This window comes from Simochromis diagramma, unplaced genomic scaffold (genome assembly GCF_900408965.1).
Source record: "Simochromis diagramma unplaced genomic scaffold, fSimDia1.1 OVJJ01000271.1, whole genome shotgun sequence".
Lineage (NCBI taxonomy): Eukaryota > Metazoa > Chordata > Actinopteri > Cichliformes > Cichlidae > Simochromis > Simochromis diagramma.
The window spans coordinates 355,164-375,678 of NW_024386909.1; the positions used below are offsets into that span (position 1 = coordinate 355,164).

The 20,515-nt window shown below is 42.0% G+C and overlaps 4 protein-coding genes across 11 annotated transcripts; 2 read left to right on the forward strand and 2 right to left on the reverse strand.

The window, feature by feature from the left end:
* Positions 1 to 52: 52 nt before the first annotated feature.
* On the forward strand, positions 53 to 4,040 carry LOC120736211 (transmembrane protein 241). Of its 5 annotated transcripts, none has more exons than XM_040036194.1 (15): positions 53 to 321; positions 728 to 774; positions 962 to 1,039; positions 1,134 to 1,215; positions 1,317 to 1,394; positions 1,493 to 1,518; positions 1,608 to 1,659; positions 1,734 to 1,782; positions 1,988 to 2,033; positions 2,163 to 2,198; positions 2,511 to 2,545; positions 2,973 to 3,051; positions 3,319 to 3,412; positions 3,528 to 3,592; positions 3,835 to 4,040. In XM_040036194.1, the coding sequence occupies exons 1-15, from the start codon at positions 250 to 252 to the stop codon at positions 3,896 to 3,898; spliced, it is 903 nt and encodes a 300-aa protein (XP_039892128.1). In that variant the 5' UTR covers positions 53 to 249; the 3' UTR covers positions 3,899 to 4,040. The 5 variants fall into 5 exon arrangements, 4 of the variants coding, with proteins under 4 accessions (XP_039892128.1, XP_039892129.1, XP_039892127.1 ...); XM_040036193.1 differs by having other exon boundaries at positions 59 to 321; positions 1,490 to 1,518; XR_005696437.1 differs by having other exon boundaries at positions 61 to 321; positions 1,490 to 1,518; positions 2,973 to 3,043; positions 3,835 to 3,887.
* Positions 4,041 to 4,128: 88 nt separating this feature from the next.
* rbbp8 (retinoblastoma binding protein 8) lies at positions 4,129 to 10,425 on the reverse strand. 4 transcript variants are annotated; one of them, XM_040036188.1, is made up of 19 exons: positions 10,298 to 10,425; positions 9,717 to 9,843; positions 9,563 to 9,605; positions 9,371 to 9,466; positions 8,957 to 9,048; positions 8,669 to 8,741; positions 7,150 to 7,331; positions 6,978 to 7,061; positions 6,821 to 6,897; positions 6,635 to 6,702; positions 6,240 to 6,528; positions 5,960 to 6,125; positions 5,756 to 5,844; positions 5,318 to 5,426; positions 5,092 to 5,229; positions 4,932 to 4,971; positions 4,746 to 4,833; positions 4,522 to 4,663; positions 4,129 to 4,368 (listed from the first exon to the last, which is right to left on the reverse strand). In XM_040036188.1, exons 1-19 carry the CDS (start codon positions 10,298 to 10,300, stop codon positions 4,271 to 4,273), a joined length of 2,004 nt encoding a protein of 667 aa, XP_039892122.1. In that variant the 5' UTR covers positions 10,301 to 10,425; the 3' UTR covers positions 4,129 to 4,270. The 4 variants fall into 4 exon arrangements, with proteins under 4 accessions (XP_039892122.1, XP_039892123.1, XP_039892121.1 ...); XM_040036189.1 differs by having other exon boundaries at positions 6,240 to 6,489; positions 6,978 to 7,070; positions 7,147 to 7,331; XM_040036187.1 differs by having other exon boundaries at positions 4,932 to 4,968; positions 6,978 to 7,070; positions 7,147 to 7,331.
* Positions 10,426 to 11,213: 788 nt separating this feature from the next.
* Positions 11,214 to 15,808, reverse strand: fam168b (family with sequence similarity 168 member B). The gene is made up of 7 exons (XM_040036198.1): positions 15,682 to 15,808; positions 13,601 to 13,692; positions 13,413 to 13,496; positions 12,965 to 13,107; positions 12,668 to 12,866; positions 12,460 to 12,584; positions 11,214 to 12,376 (listed from the first exon to the last, which is right to left on the reverse strand). The coding sequence occupies exons 2-6, from the start codon at positions 13,668 to 13,670 to the stop codon at positions 12,472 to 12,474; spliced, it is 609 nt and encodes a 202-aa protein (XP_039892132.1). The 5' UTR covers positions 13,671 to 13,692; positions 15,682 to 15,808; the 3' UTR covers positions 11,214 to 12,376; positions 12,460 to 12,471.
* Positions 15,809 to 16,026: 218 nt separating this feature from the next.
* Positions 16,027 to 18,984, forward strand: fbxo45 (F-box protein 45). The gene is made up of 3 exons (XM_040036197.1): positions 16,027 to 16,882; positions 17,520 to 17,876; positions 17,965 to 18,984. Exons 1-3 carry the CDS (start codon positions 16,556 to 16,558, stop codon positions 18,148 to 18,150), a joined length of 870 nt encoding a protein of 289 aa, XP_039892131.1. The 5' UTR covers positions 16,027 to 16,555; the 3' UTR covers positions 18,151 to 18,984.
* Positions 18,985 to 20,515: the final 1,531 nt, after the last annotated feature.

Below are 20,515 nucleotides of genomic sequence, written 5' to 3' on the forward strand. Positions count from 1 at the left end.
GTATCTTATCAGTGTACATGTGGTGGTACACTTGCTGTGTGTGGGACACACAGACAGCGCAGTGAACCATCTGCCCACGCATAGACGATCTCGGTGTGCCTGCGTCTTGACGCGTCATGTGTGGTGACAGTGAGGGAAGTTTCTGATCCTGAGAGGTCTTCAGTTTGAAAAAGGAGCCGCTGTATTAAAAGCTTTATTATTTTTGTTGGTTCTCATCATGTCCCAGCTGCAGCGTGTCTGCAGACCATCATGCAGTGGAGGAGACACGTCACCGGCCTCGCTTTTAGCCTTGTTTTTGTTGTGTCATATTTCACGAACAAGGTAGGTACTAGCGAGGATACGAGTCAAAAATTTTAGTTTGAAAAGGAGGTTACTGATTTAGAGATTCCGCGGAGATGCTTTGAGTAATCCCAGGTGAATCCATCCAGACATCAGCTGTGTAAAGGGTAATATTAGCGCTTGGTATCAGGGAGTAGAAATAAGTGCAGGAAGTGTACAAAGACCAAGTGTGAATAGGATCCACAGTTATGCCGAATTGAAAACTCGATCATATCACATAGTTAGAGTCGTGTTGTATCCCGTACAGATTTATAGAGACACCTGTACAAACCTAATTGGCAGACTTTTCAATGGGTTTTGGCGGGAGTAATGAAGCATCTCTAGGGAAATGATTAATACCACACTGCCTGCATATGAAATGAGCTCACTGTCTTCTCTTTTTTTGTAGTTTGTCCTGTCAGTGTTAAACTTCACCTATCCAACCTTATTTCAAGGGTGAGTAACTGAAAATAAATATTGAATATGTATCTAGTGAAGTGACTCTTCTTTGAGTAGAATACATTTCAATAAATCTAAAGAAGTAAAAGGAATTATTCATTAGTTTAATTATGCACCCTGTTGTGTGATACCTGAATAACTTCGTGTTTGTTCTCACTAACACGACCAAACTGCACATTTCCAGATGGCAGACATTTATTGGAGCTATCCTGCTTCTAGTGTCTGGAAAGCTGGGATGGGTGGAAATAAACCGCATCACCAGGTACTGTCACCGCACTGCATTCTGCTGGGTTTGATATTATACTGCCGCGTGGGAGATTTCCACACGATCCACGTGCTCTAATATTGCATTACAGATCTGCGGCTCTGTCCTGGCTTCCGGGCTCCCTCCTATTTGTGGGGAACATTTACGCTGGTTCCCGGGCATTATCACGTTTAGTAAGTGCACAGTTCACTTAAAATAACATCGCAGTGCATTCATGTGCTGATTTTTCTTGTTACTGTGACAATCTTGTTATAAGTGTGTCTCCTCCACGCAGGACATTCCCTTCTTCTTCACTCTTCAGAACTGCTCTCATCCCTTTAGCTACGTGATCTTCAAGGTCATGCGCAGAGAGGTAAGTGCGCTCACCGCCTGCTGTAAACTGATCTGTTCAGTCATGTGCTTCACACTCCTGCTCCTAATGTGCTCTCTCTGCTTTTTGTTTTTTAGCAGAAGATACAGTGGCTGAAATTTATCAGGTATGGATGTTTTTTATTATTTTTTTTAAAAAGAGATTCACACATTTCACTCAACAGCCTGACTGTAAACGTCCCCCCTTCTCTTCCAGCCTATGCCTCATGCTGCTTTCAGCCCTCAACCTTCCCTTTTATGACCCTCAGGTAATTAACAATCCTGGTTCGCTTATTGCCGGTGCCGTAGATCAAGTTAGTTAGCATGTGTCCTTGCCGTGCAGGTGGACCACAGCGGTTACCTGTGGGCCGTCTGCCATCTCGCCTGTGTTGGTAAGTCTAATATCGTAATATGATTTTAAAAACACTTTTAACTGTGAGAAGAATGATGATGAAGATGTCTGAGCCTTGATAAGGCCGAGTGTTTGAGGTGATGTTGTGTTTGAGCTGATCGATTTTGCCCTAAGGCTTAAATCTTTTAATGGCAATAAGCGACTGCAACAGCAGCAGAAATTGAAACAACAACACTGCTTTGCAGGTGCATATAGAGTCTTTCAAGTTCACCACAAGTCCGTCAACCTGAGGTGAGTGAAAGCCTTTGGTGGGCTCACATGAGCGCCTTCCTAGTCTAGCATGCGGTGCAGTTTCTCAGCTTCAGCTTGCTCTGCTGCACATCAGAGGCTGAAGACGCTGCTTTTGTGATTTGATTGCAGTGATCTTGAGCAGCAGTGCATTAACTACCTGTTCAGGTAAGATTCAAGTCTAAATTGTTTGATCTGAGGCTGAACCTTCAGTCTTCTAACGTGAGAGTATTAATTTACTTAAACTACGTGTAAAGAATTGTGATAAACCCAAGTGTTGATGCGTTAGACATGATCCAAAAAAGCTTATTAGTTTCCTTATTCGACTGCCATTCATAAGTCTTAAAATTAAGGGTCAATATACGGGATAGTGATGTCTAAGTTATTCAGTCGGATTCATTTCAAAACTTTAACCTTTCACGTTAAGCAGATTTAGATATTATCAGTGCCTAATAACAGCTTCCCCCCTTTGAACAACAGCGTGCTGCTGCTGGCTGTTGCTGCTCACCCGACAGGTACGACTGACCTCACACAGATTCTGCAAATATTCTCACAAAAACTTCTGTTATTGCTCATTTTGTAGCTCCTCTTCTACTTCTTTAGGAGCCAGCACAGCAGACCCTCCACCTCTGTCACACCACCCCCCTGCATGTCCTCTTTCACTACATCCATGGATCTCCTCTGAGGTCTTCCTCTTTTCCTCCTGCCTGGCATCTCCACTTTAAAAACTCCTTTGTCCAATTTGTCCACTGTCTCTTCTCTCCAAACCGCTCAACCTGAGCTGTAACTCTGCTGTCCTACTTTAACATCTTCAACCTCCACTTCCAGCTCTGCCTCCTGTCTTTCTGTTACTACCACTGTCTCCAGCTCATTTTCATATATATATATGTCTGTGTGTGTGTGTGTGTGTATATAAAATTTATGCCTCTTGTCCCTGTGCAGGTGACCTCACAGGTGCCTTGGAGTTCCCGTCCCTGCAGTCGCACACATTTCACTGTGGCTGCTGTGTCCAGGTGAAAACGTCAGTTTTCTCTAATATTGATTGGATCTGTGTTGGTTAGCCGTGAAAACAAGCTGTCGTCCTTTGAGTTCATATCAAATTGAAGCCTTCAGAGTCCGTTCTAATTATACTTGGTTATAAAATAAGTAGATCTTTGTTAGAAAGTTTTAAATAACGGCATATTTAGTGTGTTTATGTACAAGGACTCCTGTTCCAGTTCTGTAAAAGGTTTAATAGGACAGAGGAAGGTTTGTGTCCTTCTTACTGGTTGTGTGTCTCACTTCACAGCGCTCTGCTGGGCTTTTTGCTGCGGTTGGCTACAGTCAAATTAAAAAGCGGACTGTCCTTTGAACACTTTGGGGTTTGGATCTTTTTATCTAAGGTGACTTCAGATATGTTAAACTCATGTAACACACAGTTCATCACACACACACACACACGTGTTGATCGTCAAAGTCAAACTGATGCGATTTACTTGTTGGATTATGTCCTGTCAGGTTACTGCCATGCTCCTGTCTCCATTTATTTTCTCTGTGAACTCTAATGCTTCGTCTCTTTTGTGGTAGGTACCAAACTTTTCTGTTTCCAGCTCATTTCAGCACAAAAACAAATGTTCATTTTCCATGCTTCAGATTTCTGCATCTGTCTTATTTGTTCTAACACGTTTGTGAACGTTTGTACGTGAATTCTTGTCAGTTGCAGGTTTATGTCCAACTTTTAATGCTTTTTGTTTTCCAGTTTAATACACGTTACTCTCGTGACGCTGGATTTTTGATGAAAGCCCTGATCTGTTTTTGATTGCAGTGTGGTCGTCAGTCACGTCGGAGAGGCTCTGCTGATCTATTCTGAGAGGGATACTCACGTGTGACGAATTTCAGCACTTTAGACGAGTTCACCTCAAATGACTCTTTCTTTATTAACTGGGGATGCAGATTCTATTTTTCTACATTCATTTTATAACTTTGTCTATTATCTGATCTCCTGACCAAATAAAAGTTTGGTACAAACTGTCCTCACTGCACTGGGTCAGAATTTGAAGGTTTGCATATTATTACTTACTTATTTGTAGATGAACTGTGACAATCCCAACACTCCATAGAAACACAATTATTTATTCATCCAAACTATCCGCACAAAAAACATTTAAAAAAAACAAAACACAAGTCAGAACGACTGAAGGGGAGAAAGGAAACAACGGCAACCTTCTTCACAGCATCAGTTCTTTTACAGATGGACATTTTTATTTCTCCTCCTTGTTTCGCTTCGGTGAGAATAGAGCATTTAATGGCTGCCTCCTCCGTAAGCGCGCCTCAGGATTCTTCTCTTCTTTGATGTAACCTACAACAAAGGACACATCCTAGTATTAAGGACAGTACAATCCTCTCTCGTGCACTGAAAAGCATGACAGGATGAAGAATGGTCCTGCTGAGAAATGGGTTCAAATGTTTTGCCCTTACTGCTTTAATCTACAGTGCATAACTGTTAAATTACCTCTCTCAATGCACGTTTGCGTTGATGGGAATCCAACTTCCCAGAAGTTTTCAGGTGTGCATGGAGGAACGTACAGGAAACGATGCCTTGAGCAAGCAGACAGCTTTTTCTGTTTTTCCTCCTCTGGCAGATGGGCGTAATACTGCAGGTAAACAATTATTTAAAATAGGATCAGTGTTAGCAGTGTGTCAGTTTTATTAAACTCAAGTACTCAGAATACTTACAATTTCACATTCCTTGCAGGTAGTGCCCTTCAGTTTTCTTCTCTCATCCTTTTTGCGAACGACTGCTACATGTGCAAACGCTGGGTGTCTAATCCAGAGACAGATCTAGGTTATGGAAAACTGACAATGACCAGCAAACATGATCATCTTCAGATAAACACCTGAAAAGGTTGATCAGTTTCTTACCGTGCTTTAGACTGGCATGCACCGTCTTCAGGAGGATCTCCTTATTTGGAGAATTTAGGGGGGGGAAAAAAAACAAAAAAACACAGGGTTTACCTTACGAATAGATATCTAAAAATACAGATCTAGATTGAAAGAAAATGTGTGCAATCTGAAAGCTCACCAATGGCCTCCTCTTCATCATCATCACGGTCACAGGGCTGGCTCTGGCCTAGATGTGAACTGTTGCAAGATTTGTACTCCCCGTAAGCCGTTGTGTCGAACATCATATCCAAGCTGTCATTTGCTTTTTCACCGAGTCCTTGAAGTAGGGACAGTTGAGATTACTAACAGTTTAAATCAGCATATTTTAAATATTTTAGAAAAAAAGTGTTGCCGTGTATATTCACCGAACACACTGTCTCGGTCCTTCTCTCTTTGACGCTGAAGTAAGCTGTGACTGACCCAGGTGCAGTCTGTATCTGCCATCTCCACATGATGCTGCCGCTCATCAATTTCCTGGAACGCACAAAACCTGTGTTAGACTCTTACAACGACGTGTGCAATGAATAGATTTAGTTTAAATAATGTTAAAATGATGAACGCTCACATTAAATAGGGACACAGTTTAAAATAATGAGGTCAGTATATGTACAAGTAACCCCCGTGAGATAAAAACTCAGGCTTCAGATCGACCTCAGCACTCGCATTTCTACTCCCAGGTCTGGATGATGTTAATAAGAGAGGATATTCCTAATATGGCCAAGCCCAAAGGCCCCGAGCCAGCTTACAGTATAGTGCATGCTGAGGGTGAAGGTTGTTCAGCAGAGCAGATCACGTGACTATACCTCGTCTCCTTTCCACTCGCTGTCGTACATGGAGAGAGCGAGCGCAGGATCGACGCTCCATGTAGGCTCCACTGTGTGCTTCCTATCGGCTGGAACACACAGCCACATTCAAGTTAACTGAATATTATTGAGGAGCATTTCAAACTGTACAACAATCAGAAATATCCGCATGTCCTTCAAGTGACTTTGCTGAAGAGAAATCACCGTCTTTAGCTTCACACTGGCCTTGTGAAGCATTCAGATCCTGCAGAGGGGTTCTTTTCTTCCCGTCTGCATCCAGTTTAACCTTCATTTTTGGCTTCTTGAAAGCAGGACTGCTACAAGAAGCGCTTGGCTTTTGGCTGGTGCTCATATTATGTCCTGACTGTACCTGTGTGATATAAAAAGCACCTTGAAACTCTATATTTCTGTCTTACATTTAATTAAACAGCCTGGACACTAAACGTGGTTAAAATTTGAAAATGATGTTACTGCCTTCTCTTGCCTTCCTATCTAGTTGCTCCTTCTTGATGCTTGGATTGCTCACAGATATGGCAGTCTGGCTGATCTGTTCACGCTGTAGGCGTTCGCCTTCCTCCTGGTTGTCCGCGTCTTCTTGGAGTCCTCGTTGACTGCGTTCCTGTACCTCTGGACTTCCCTCCTTCACCCGTTTTGCCCTGCAAACACTGCCGCCTTCTGCAAACCGTTTGATGCGTGGGAGAAGAGATGGGGACCCTTTAGATGTTGAGTCTGGACTGTGCATCAGTGTGGATGAAGAGGACAAGAAGCAAGGCCTTGAAGAGGGAAACAAGTATAACTGTAGCACCGAACTGTTATTTTTTTTTCTCTTTTCCACATGGAGGTGTCTGCCACAGCAGAAGATGATGTCTCAATGCTTACTTTAAACGAACGTCCTGCTTCCAGAGAGTGCTGAAGCTTCTTTGCTGGCTTGGGGCTTTCCTGAGATTCTAAGGTGAGAAAGAGAGCTAATCTGTTTGATCAGACCTAAGATTCGTTTTTATTAAAGCCTGATCACATTACATTTTTATTAGATCATCATTTGTTTCAAATCCTGCTTATACACACCATCTGCTGCTTTTCAATAAGTTCAAGGCCACAAGTTTCTGCAATTGCTGCCTCTTCTTCATCTTCAGTCACATCGTCTGAAAATGGAAACAGACATGTTAACAGCAGCACGCTCATGATCGCATCTACGGAAGACCAATAATGGATGAAGTCATACTTGAGATCTGCGACGCGTCCATTTCACAGGTGTTAGGGACGAGCACTTCTGCTCTTCCAGGATTCTTTGTGGCACCCTCAAGATCTTTGTATAAAAAAGAATTTAGATTAGAAAACTGGTTTGTGTCTTCAGACAGGTGACGAAAGAGGAAGCTACTTTAAAGAGGACTGACCATTGAAGAGCGAATTGTTAGACTGTGGTAGAGGCACCTCTGCATAGCGCACACGCTTCATTTGGTCGTTATTTTTCTGTTTCTTCAATCTGTTTACCACGGGCAGTGAGCTGGGCAAGATCGGGGAGTCTGGAATAACGCCCTCTTCCTGTTCTGCGGGTGAGGCCTCCTTGGATTCAGACCTGAAAAGAAAAGCACACGTGTAGTGCTTCACTGGAAACTGAAACTTTAAAACTTACCGAACCTGAACCTACAAGCCTCCTGCAGGAGGGAAATTTATTTTCCCAAGGGGCCACAGAAGAAACTGGGACTGTTAGCACCAAAAAGCTTATAAACACATAAAAATAACAATACTGAGTAGCAGCTTGGGAAAATGTATTGTTCACTCCTGAAATGTCTGACCAATGTAGGTGATACACATTTTTATAGAAGCTTTAATTCAAGAGGTTTAACAAAAGTATTGCACTGTTTACAGCTATTTGCAGGAATCATGACACAGTCCCCCATTTTAAATATTTAAAATCTATTAAGTATCTTTTCACTGGAACTTTTAATATGAGGTTAAAAAATTAATTAATTAAAATCTGGGCGCAAACGGAAGAAGCCATAAAACCAAAATAAACCTATCGGAGCAGTAGAATAAACTTGCATTTGTAAAAAGAATAAATGCACAAACCAGGCTCAGCAACACCAAAACACATGAAAGACAGCTGAAGACATCTTAAGTACATGAGCGCAGTGGATGATTGGCTAAGAAAAACCCGTTCACAATATCTAACCAAATGAAGAACAGTCTCTGTGAGACAGATGTATCAATGTCAAGAGACACCTTGATGAGTAGACTGCGCAATTGCTTAAACTGTAAAAAGAAATACAATAAAATAAGAAAGCAGGGGTTACATCTCAGACTCTACAGGTCTCAGTGTGTAAATGTTAAAGTTCATGACAGCACAGTCAGAAAACGATGAACAGGGATGGCTTATTTTCAGGAGAAAGCTGCTTCTCTCTAAAAAGAACATGAAGGCAAAGCTTAGGCTCACAAACAAACCACAAGACCTCTGGAACAGATGAGACCAAACTGAAGACGTGTACGTATAATGCAGAGGGATGTGTTTGGCAAAACCCAAATACATCACCACAAAGCACGGTGGTGGAGTGGTGATGATTTGATGTGTCTGAGTCATCCAAGAACTCCCATATATACCAAAGTATTCTAAGTCATCCATCTGACGGCTAAAGCTTGGCAATAACAGGCTCATGCAACAAGACAATGATCTGAATCAAAGCAGCAAATCTACATTCAACAGAATGGCTGAAAAACAGAAGAGTCAGGGTGTTGTGCAATGGCCCAGTCAAAATCCAGACCTCAATGAACTGAAGCAAGTCTGTAAAGAGTCAAACTTCCTCCATGATGCGAGATACTGATAAACTTCAAAGTACTTTAAGTTATTGCTTTAACTTTTTAAAACATTTCTCATATTTTTCTCGTGAACAAAAACATTAATGCAACACAGCTTACCGAGAACTCTTCAGTTTTTGCAGCTCAGCTCGCAGCTTATTGTTTTCATCCTCCAGCAGGTTTCTTTCATTTTCTGAGGAACAAAGGTTTGCAAAGAACATGTTTTTCTCTGTTCTTAAACAAACTGAGAATCTTAAAGAAATTTTAGGGTTTTTTCACATTTATTCTAGTATATTACTCGTCATATTATATAACATACTACTGTTGTGAAAGATTGCATCTGCATATGCGTATGCACATCAGAGAGGGCTATTAATGGCCGTTGGAAACTGAAATGAAAACACTCACTTAGTTTCTCGAGAAGACGCAGATTCTGCTGCTGACCGTTTTTCATGTTCTCCTCTAAGATGGAGCATCGATCACACTCTGCTGCTCGAAGCCTGGAAAGGGAAAGCACTGCTGGCAATCTTTATGTTTCACACCGTTTTAATGCAACACATTAAATCTTGTTAACTTTCAGTCTGGGGGGAATCTGAAGCATCCATACAATGAATCAGAAAAGGTTATTCTTGTCTTTGGTATCATGTTGCTCCAGTTAATTAGAAATCCCACATCAGTGCCAAACTGCAGCTCTCCCATCCTAAGTTATAGTTAGAATTTAACAGGTTCAACGAGACACATATATTCCAAACAAACAAACAAGCATTTGCTACAAAGGGAATAACAGTGGAGTGCACGTGCATTCATCTTTGGGTAATTTACCTTTCCTCCAGGAGAGCCATGGCATCCTGCAGGTTTTTATTTTGCTCCTTGAGCTGCTGGTTTCGACTGTAAAACACTTCAAGCCTCTGCGCATCTCTGTAGAGGACAAACACATCACTTTACCCTTCATACATAACTTACTAAGACTCAAGTGTCTTTCTCATTAAACGCAAAGTGACACAACATACTCACAGGCAACGTTCCTTTTTCAGCTTGCTTACTTTTGCTTCCAATTCTAGAAACAGCAACAAGTGCAATGATGACATGTGTTTTCATTTAGCTTCTGAACTTCATATTATAGATATGAAAGCCAGCATGAACGTGGTGACATCAAACTGTCAGTTACCCTGAAGTGCATTTTGGTGACACTCTCCAAGTTGCCTCCACAAGTCTTGAAAGCGATCAGCTGATTTGGCTGTCCCGCTGCTCCTGTCGTTTCCAAAACTATCTGTCAGCGTATCTCTGCTCGCTTCCTGCCAACGCAAATCAACCGTGTTTGCCTCACAACAATAAATTAATTCTTTCAGCTCATTTTAGTGTTGCTTAATGTTAATTCGCACTTGTCAATGTAAGCCTACTTTAGCTTTGCTACATGGCGCGCGCAGACGAGCGCATAAACTTAGTGCTAATTAGCTAAATAGTAATAATAACTTTCACCCCCTCAACACTCAAATGTTTACTACTTATTGTTTATTGGCTTTCAGAACAAGCATTAATAAAACTTCACCTCTGTCTTTTGGCTTGTTCTCCCAATAACCACTTAGACTACAATTAAGAAATAAATGCAAAGTTTAGACTTAATGACACGAGCTCACGAGAAAACAGCCACAAACAGACTCAGACTTACACCGACACGTCTAAAGAATAAAAACTAGGATATTCTGTCAAAGAGAAAAATGGTTAGAGTAACGTTTAACAGTACAGTACCATGTTTGAGCCATACAGGCTACGGCTTGACCATAACAAAATCCAAATTCGCGCGCCGAACTGCAAGCTGGGAAATCTTCTTCTTCGTTTTCCAATTGAGGTAGGAAAGCTTTGACGCCATCCTCTGTTAAACAGCAGCCAGTGGTTTATGCTACTACTTCTCTCCAAACAACAACAATAATGAGAATACTTAAAATATTGTTTTATGAAATTAAGTTACAGAAAGTTGTTTGACTTGACCTCAATTACCAATGAGTAGCTTTAAGAATAAAATGTCTAAAATCTATAATATAGAACAGAGCCATGGGGACTACAGTACAATATCATAATCAGAACTGTGTAAAAGTCCTGAGTCGGCCCTTTTTTCTTTATATTTTGAGTTCCAGGTTTAAAATACAAATTCCCAAAGAGCCATTACCTGAAAATGTGGCATGTCATGTGGTCGTAAAAAAATTGTCATACCAAATATTGCCTTTCAAACCGGTTTGAATCGTCCAGCATATATTTTGTTTCATGTTCTTCTTTATTTTGTCATCATTTCTGGCTGCCCCAACACACCCAGTGAGAAGACATGCACAACACAGGTTATTCTTATATTTGTTTTTATTTTTGGTCTTTCTTTAGAATACAAAACAGCAACCAAAGTCACAAAAATAACATTTACAAAACATGTTTAACTGAGGTGACCGAGGCAACATAGAAAAGCATGTCTGAAACAGTGACATTGGTGGATTTTTAGCCTGGAGACTTGAGGTAAGACAGCGAGCGATGTCGGAAAAAGTCAAATACCTTTTACAAACCGTTTGGAATTAGTGCCTTCATTCAGTAGTGCTATTCACAAATGGAGTTTAATATCATTACGGTGCCCTAACATGTCCACGTTGAGCGGTGATTTAATGATGTAGTGCTTCAAATCTGCCTAAGAGTAAATTCATTAGAGTGACATGTAAGTCTAAAATTCTAAGCATGTTGCACTGTATGGCACCATTCAGAATGGTTTCCGTTCGAGTCCCGCTTTCACACACATGCACACACACACACACACTTCCTGCTCATCCACTCTTATTAAATGGGTGCAATTGACTTCTAATAACTTCCTATACTTGTTCCCCACCAAGAACACTTCTGGCTAAAATAAGTGAATACATCATATATCACCCAAGCAGGAGCAGCTTCAGACTTTTGGGGGAAAAAAAGAAACTGAAACACCATTTGTTTAAAAGAAAAAAAAAAAAAAAAAAAAAAAAAAAAAAAAAAAAGGAAGTTTAACAGGCCAGTAAAAGTGTTGGAATGGCCACCAGTCACAGAGGCACAAACTCAAAGTCCCATCTTTTGTTCCTACAATACAAAAATGGTAAGACATTATGCAAACACTGCATCACTGAAAGAAAACGATAAAACCACTTACCTAAACACAAAGCGGTGAAAAATAGTACAGTTTGGCCCGCGATGGACGGCGCAGGTATGTTTTTGCATGAATAAACGTTTCTCGTCTGTTTTTTTTTTCTTTCACATTTAAGACATAGTCACTGGTGATTCAGCATTGCAGATTATTACTCTTTTTTTTTTTTCTTAGTTCCTTTGGATTTGTGCCTTTTATTGAATTTGCATCTGTCACAGCAGGGAGAATTGAGCTAGCATTACTTTGTAAATCTATATATACACATGCATTCAACATCATATTTAATCCCCCAAATTAAAGAGAAAAAAACTATTCCAAACTCCTTTTTCACTACATACGAATTTAAGCTATAAAAACCTGCATGAGAGTCCACATAGAGTTTGCATGGAGGCTTTGCAGTTTGATGTGAGATATGCAGCAGGTTTGTAGAGGTGCTGGCGTTGAGGGGGTGGGGGTGTGGGGGTATGGAATGCAGCCTTATTCCATTAATAGGGGTTGTGGGGATGGGCCTATTTGTCACCCCCTGCTTATCCAAATGGGACTCTATGTAGTTGGGTTTTAGATTCACATTATGCTGGAAGAAGAAGAATTGGTAGCGGACGCTGCCAGGGCGGGGCAGGTCGTCACCACGAGAGAAAAACACTGGAGTGTGAATGCATATCTACCATCTTCCGGACCTGCAGAGAGAACACCGGGTGTAAACGTAAACCTTTAATCTGCACCTTTGACCAAACTTGTGATGCTTTTAAAACATACTCACACTTCTCTCTCTTCACCACTGCGGGGGCACGTAGCTGTAGCTGGGTGTGCCAGGAGGCCGATATGTGGGCATCGTGACTGGGTGGGGAGCGACGGGCGCTGGTGATGGAGTTGTCAACAAAGTTCCTGAGGAGTGAAAGCCACAGGTAAAACTACAAATCGAACACATTTGTATCCTGGATAAGATTCAATAAACTGCTGCAGCTCACCAGCTGACATGGCCATAGTGGTGCCGGCTACCATGCCCATGGCGACACCGTTGTTGCGGGGAGGAGGGATAGGCGGGGCATACATCGCTGCAGGCATCCCATTGGGCTGGACCACTGTCGTGTGATGGATGACATGAGGCGGTGGAGCATACAGAGCCTGTGTGTAGTAAGGGCCTTGTTGTTGTGAAGGTATTAGTGCCTGGTGGACAAACAACCACACGTTACAGCTCAAGCACTGAGACTGGATGAAGAGGGGCAGCGTGTTATTAAAAATATACACATACAGCAAGGACTGACCTGTGCATAGGGGTTCTGTTGGGGGTAGGTGCTCCTGACAGGGTACACAGCAGTTGGGTAGGGGTTTGGGGAGGATGAGTACGGTGGGACGGTCCCTGTGCTGGGAGAGCAGGACACTTTGAAGGGAGCACTTTGAGCATAGCCTGGAGAGGGAGGAAGACGGCTCATATTAGGGCCGTTTGTTCTGGGACAAAATAGCTGAAGCTTGGAAGAAACACTGGCTGTGCAGCTCAGTAAAACAGGACCCTCATAGAAGAGAAGCGCACACACTTTTTAGGGTTATTAAGAGTCTCTTTGGAACTTTTATTCTTTATTACGTTATGTTTATAATTAATTCAAATCAAGAAGTCAGCTGGAACAATTTGACTCTTTTGAAGTGCATCAGGAAGATGTGTTTCAAGATCTATCAGATAAACTCCGGCAGATTTCATCGTTACTTTCTTCTCACCGTTAGGGAAGCCTGGGTTTGCTCCTGCGTAGATGTTGGGAGTGTACACTGGAGCAGCTGCTGCGTATCCTAGAGGAAATCCAGCTGCCAAAACCAGAAACAAAACAAGAATATAATAGTATTCTCAATGCTGGGAGATATTTTCTTGTAATTATGCTTGTTTCTTAAACCACTATGCTTCAGGTTACCTGGATAACCTATACCCTTAGTGTTGGTAAAGGGGACCCCTGTTGGTGCAGGGCTGTATACTGGGTTCATTGTGGCTGTCTACTTGCAGATGCTGTAAATAAGAGAAGCACAGACAGGTTGGAATGATGCAATCATGCATGGAAACCAACTGCTGATCTGTGTGCCAGCAGAGCTCTTGTGGAAAGGATGGACATGAGAATATGAAGCTTTCTGTTGCTGTCGATTGTGACCCTGTTGTTCCAAAAACAGCACAGTGATTGTGAAAAGATTCCTCAGAATGTTTAAACAAAACCTTCAGTTCTGCTTTCAGAAACCTTAAGCATGTCAACTGGTTTGGTGTGCTTTCTTTAGAGCTTAGACTTTGACATACTCTCCATTTATTAGACTGCTGTTACTGTAGCTTTCCCATTCGTCACATTTCATTACGTTTATATGTCATCGCATGTGCACAAACTACTACTTTTACCCAACGACACAGCTGACTGACAGCGGTCTGCATGATATGACCTTGCAAGGTCACGGTAACAAAAAAGCAAAGACTAGACTAATGAGCATTTTCTGACATTGTGTGCTGACGTGCACCTATTACAGTTGTATTGGCATTACTATATATTCTGTTTGATAATAAACATAACGCAGAGAAGGTGCTTGCGCTATTTTTAAAAATGGTGTCAACATGGTTCCTAATGCTCTCAGCACTGTCTAAAGCAGAAAGAGATGAGCGCAACTAGTCATTGTACAATGTTCGTGAGCAGTTTGTAAAAGACATTTTTGGAAAATTAATACACTCAGCTAGACCTTTCATTTTGCATTTTTGATGCCATTCTGTTGTTCGGGTCAAACCTTAAATTTAACAAGGTGCTATAAACATTCCTCAGAGATGTTACTCCACGTTAACATGATGCTATCTCCTCCTCTTCCTTCTACCATGGGGTCTCGATCATGAGTTGGCTCTGCTCTCGGCCTCTAGAATTCCCTCCCAGCAAATATCCATATCACTAACTCCCTCTCGCATCAGAACATCTCTTTAAACCGTGTGTAAGGTGACCTTGAGTGTTTTGAAAGGCGCCTGAAACAAAATGCATCACTATTGTTATTACATTTTACAGCTTTCTTAGCGCATTTCCCGAAGAAACCATGACTTTTGCTTCCCATGACGGTCCCTGGGTTGATTTTAATGCATCTGTGCTTCCACCTAGCGGTAGCTAAAATAAAAACTTAAGCATGAAAAACAAAAACACAAAAAAACCCTTTCCACCTCGTTACAAGGTGCTCATTCAAAGTGAATGGACTCTGGTAAATATAAATTCACAATTACACTTACTCGGGTTGCTATAAGCACAGTCACGCTACAATTGAATCCAGATTTAACGCCAGTTTATTTGATAGGCTGACTCTATAGGAAACTGAAATTAATCAAAACTTCAAATTTTCAAAGAGAGAGAGAGGAACAACATCATTTAGCAATTCGGCTTTATTTGTGTTACTTTAACTATACTCTTTCACCCAAACACAGTGGACGACAGGGGCGAGAGAGGTGTGAAGCTATGCGTTTCTGTTTGTTTGTTTTTTTTGTTTTTTTCCTGGAGGTTTTCTTAGACTAAAATCTAAATACGTGCTGCTCATCGGTAAGTCTTAAAGGCTGCTTTCGCCTTCCAAGCACAAACCCTCGGCAGTAACATGTGCCCTCTCAAAACATGACGTTCGATACGTCGCCTGCAAAAATTAAGATGGCAACCTGAAGTAGAAGAATTTGGAAAGGTGAACGCAGCGGGGCTTTGTTACCATCAGCTAGCTTAGCTCACAAGCTTCACGATCTCCACCACCTGCAGTTAGCCTAGCCTGTTTGGCGCCGTAGGTGAGCGTTGCTTTACACGCTGACCCGCTAATCACCTGTCTGACCGCGCGAAGCCGCCGGAGTGTCCCCGGACAGCAGACAGATGGGGGACAGCTCGTCAAGCAGGCCGCATAGCACAGGAGGCAGGCAGCCAGACAGCTGTGTCAAGCGGTGCAGCCTGTCCCGTTACCAGATAACACGCATATCTTTATGTCCCGATAACAAAAACCCACAACAACTTACTGTTAGCTGCTTTGACCGTCAGTTAGTCACCTTCTCCGGTCTTGTGGGTTAAAATGAAATAAAGCTAACTGCTGTTTTGCTCCCAGATGCTTTGCTTAACTCTTTTGAGCACCCCGCGTCACTTCCGTGGTGTCACGTGGTATACAAATTAAAAAATAAAATAATATAGTCTACTTTATATAAGATGCCGGTTTTGTTTTCTTTCAACAACGTGTAAATCCCATGTTAAACAATGAAAACACCAGTAGTTCTTTTTAAACTATTATCATTAGTTTTCCGTCAAACACGATCTGAAAAAATTATCAAATCCAACCAACATGACGTAACAGGTCAGATAACGCCTTTTATTGGTAAACAACTGCATCGTCTTTTAATACGGTTCGTATTTTTTGCGACACAATCACAACACTTTTGACGTTGCAGCGGTGTAACGTCCAGTATCGCAACACTGCAACAGTACTGTGTAGCAACCCTCCTTGAACTCATTATGTCGGCTCTGCGGTCCTTGCAGGCGGTAAAATTTATTTGACTCGAGCGTGACTGTTGCTTTATCTAATATCTCGTCGTCTCCGGACTCGGGAGACTTTGCTTACTTCTTAAACTGACCACTGTTTCTTCCGAAATAATTTTCGCGTTTCTGTGACAACGGGGCAATTAGTGCTTCGTGCCCTTTGAGGACCTTGACGCATCGTTTCCATTCAGCCATTGAAGTGGGAAGAGTCGGGTCCGTATACTGTTGTGGTTTTAGCGCGACCTACGTGTGGGTTTTTCACCGGTTAAAAATGTTGCTGCCGAGCTCATATTAGGAACCGTCTTGCGGTGTACGGTGAAACTACTCGCTCAGCTGGCGTCGTCGGTGAAGAGCAGGGGTATAATGTCTGGAGCGGCGGGTGGGGGAGGAGGCTCCTCCTGCTTGGGCGCAGCAGCGGCAGCCAGTTGCAGCTCCACCGGCTCTCCATATGCGGCTGCAGCCGGAGGAGGCGCAGGGGTGGCGGGGAGGCTACCAGCGAGGGTTTTGGAGCATGTTTTCTCCTACCTGGAGCTGACTGACCTGATGCGGTGTTCGCTGGTCTGCTGGCACTGGAACAATATCCTGGCGGATGAAAACAGCGAGGTGTGGCGCAGCCTCTGCAGCCGGACTCTGAGCGACGAGGCTCTGCGGTCTGACATCCTTTGTAACCTGCCCACCTACAAGGGCAAAGTAGGTTTACCAGTACACATCCCTCTATCCTGGGGTTACCTGTTTGATTATGCCTTTACACAAAGGGACAGTGTAGCCATAAACATTACTGAATGTCAGCGTAATCTAGTGCTTTTTAACGTATTCAATGAAATATAAGACATAAATGGGCATAAAACTGAATCCTGCTTGTTGTATTATTGTCTTTCAGTTGGTGATCACACTGAGCAGGTATAGAGCAGATGTTTTGTTGCCATTGGGCTTATCACTGGAGTCCATATTGAATTGACTCTCCAGTCTATTGTTGCATAATAGAACAAAACCTGTTCTAAGTCTGTGTATGGAGACTGTTTATAGGAGTGTTGATGACATGAAAGTAAGGTTTGAATGAGAACAACTTGTCTGTGTCCAATGCCAATCTAAGGACGCTCATTCATTTGTTCCAAAGTGTTTTTAGAAACACGACCTACATTCTTATGAAAAATATTTGAGCTCTGCACCTCTGAATGGTGCAATGAGCGTCCTGCGAGATGGAAAGTGGAGTAGCATGTCTCTTCTTCTGTATCCATGCTTCACAGAACTTTTTTCCCCTTACAAATATTTAGATTTCCCAGCAAGTGTCTGTGATTTTGTTAACTGTAACTGTCTTCCTGTGCAGCTCAAGGCCTTTCAGCATGCTTTGAGCTCCCACGACTGCTCCCGCAACGTTTACGTGAAGAAGAACGGCTTCACTCTGCACCGCAACCCTATTGCCCAGAGCACAGACGGCGCGCGGGGCAAAATCGGCTTTTCGGAAGGGCGACATGCCTGGGAAATCTGGTGGGAGGGCCCCCTGGGCACCGTGGCAGTGATAGGTATCGCTACGAAGCGGGCGCAGATGCAGTGCCAGGGCTACGTAGCCCTCTTGGGCAGCGATGACCAGAGCTGGGGCTGGAACCTGGTCGACAATAACCTGCTTCACAACGGAGAAGTCAACGGGAATTTCCCCCAGTGTAACAATGCACCTAAATATCAGGTAGGAGTCGAGATTCGAAAGGAAATTGTGTAAAGAGTACAAGTGAAAACATGATTATAACTCCTGATGTGACCGTGCCTGTCCACAGATCGGGGAGAGAATACGAGTGATTCTAGACATGGATGACAAGACGTTAGCCTTTGAGAGAGGTTTTGAGTTTCTCGGAGTGGCTTTCCGTGGACTGCCCAAAACCTGCCTGTTCCCTGCTGTGTCTGCAGTATACGGCAACACTGAAGTCACCATGGTGTACCTGGGAAAACCTCTGGACGGCTAGATGCAGATCAGCCTGTGCCACCCTGAAATCATACACGTTCCTGTCAAGTGCAGACAGACTGCTGATTCCCTCCCTATTGTAATGTTTTAAGGTTTTGGAGGGTAAATGGTCACATTTCTTCCAAACACAGTAACCTTATTTCCATAAGCACACAGAGAACAATCTGCAATCTACTTCGACTCACCAAAAAAAAGCGAAGGTTTTTTTTTTTTCTTCAAACTGGACAAACAACAGGGGGAAAGGAATGTGCAGGGACTGTTTGTGTATCTACGTGGAGAAGTCCACTTTTACAGTTTAGCTGCTGAACTCTATTATTCACCTTACAGGGGAAACTTAATTTAATGTCACGCATTTTGGACTCGTGCTGAAGATTTACTTGAGATTTTGTCTGCTTGAAGGAGGCCTAAGCTACTCTAAACCAAGTGGCGAATACTTTAACGCAACATTTTTAACATGTGACACAGTCGTTAACATGTGAGTTAATGGACAAACGCATTGTGGAATGACTGCATTACAGTGAAATGAAACATGTGAGATGTATTGTAACATTCTGGCGTAGGTAAACCTCAAGGACACATAGGCCACGTCCATGGCACGTGTGTGGCAGTCCATGCATGCGCACTGTTGTGCTGCGTATGCACTGAAACATCTCCCCCTTTCAAGTACTTACTCAGTAACGGTGGAAACTAAACCTGTAACATGAAATGTGTCTTTTTAATGTGCTACTGTAGTATTACGATTTATTTATTTCCTGGTTTTATCTATGGTACTATAGATACTGTGTGATTTTAAAGCCTGAAAATAAAGTCTACATGGTGCCACTCCTACAGTAAAGACGGTTTGATGTTTGTTTGCATAAGTGAAGAGAGTGCAGGTGGTCTGAAAGATTGACCATCACCACACTGTCAGCTATTGATCAACTGGTAATGGTAAATGGACTGATTCTTATATAGCGCTTTTCTACTCTCCCGGAGTACTCAAAGCGCTTTATAATTGTTGGCCTTTTTTTTTTTTTTTTTTTTTTTTTTAAGGGAACTTGGACAAGAGGATCTTGCTCATGCTGCCAAGCTCAGCCATGAACTGTATGATTATGATGCACAGACTAGCATATCTGGGCTATTCCATTAAAAAACAAACATTTCTCTTAGAATCAGCTTTTTAGAACAATAACTTATATATTTAAAGAAGCTATGCTAATATTGCTTGAAGAAAAAGTGGATTTTCATTCATGGTTTAGAAGATAAGCCTGGTATCAAAACATGGGAAAAGGGAAACCTTTCATGTACTATTAAGTTGTTTTTAACCAACCACTCATGGGGATATGAACCCAAACTTGAGTTTCTATCTAGCGACTCGTCAAAAAAACAAAATAGATCAATCATCCACAGTAACTTGGCACGTGCCCTGTTCCAGTTACTTTGCATCACAGACATTAAACCTGAGCAGTTTTGCTATTGAAATGATAATATACTGTGATGCTGGGCTATATACTTTGATGAAAGTAAAATTTTCCAAGGCTTCATTAAATGTGCTAAAGTAACTGTTTAAATAAAATCTGCTGGTTCGCTCTGGAAATCCTTTTATCAGATTTCTTGGATTTTTATACAAAAGACTCAGCTGCTAACAATAAACAACAATACATTTAAATTATTAAGTTTGATTGCTTTATTACCATTGGACTATTTCACAAAGTGTTGTTGCAAATCTAAAAACTTGGCTCTTCTTCTGTTTTTTAACAAGAGCCAGGTAATTACCATAACAACTGTATTATTGATTAGTATGTGGTACAAGCTGCAAAGACAATATCCAGTATACAAGATCAACCATTATAAATACAAAACATTTTACCAGGATTAATGACTTGGTTATGCAATAAATTATTAGCAAAATAAGAAAAACAAAACATACAATCATGTGGGGACACAAAACTCCACATGGCTATATCCATTCCTGTGAAAAACTAGGACTATCCTAACTGCTTCTACAGGAATCGGGGAGGTAAGTATTAGCTAGGTGACGCTAATCAAATGCACTCTTTTAGCTGATCATCAGTGATCAGTACGTATGAGCAGCTCTATAAAAGCAGAAGTTTTAGTGGTTTGCATGTCTGGACTATTTAGGTGTAGTCCAATCTTCCCAGGAGTTGACCTGTCAGCCAGTTCACCTAAAGAGCAGACTGTGCAATGCGCAGTGAAACTGCAAAAAAACATAAGAGTTGGATTTCAGACTTTACAGGACTCAGCTCGCATGTTAACTGTTAAAGTTCATGACAGTACAATTAGAAAAAGACTGAACATGTATGGCTTTTTGGAGGGGTTGCCAGGAAATAGCCTCTTCTCTGAAAAGAACATAGCAGCATGGCTTC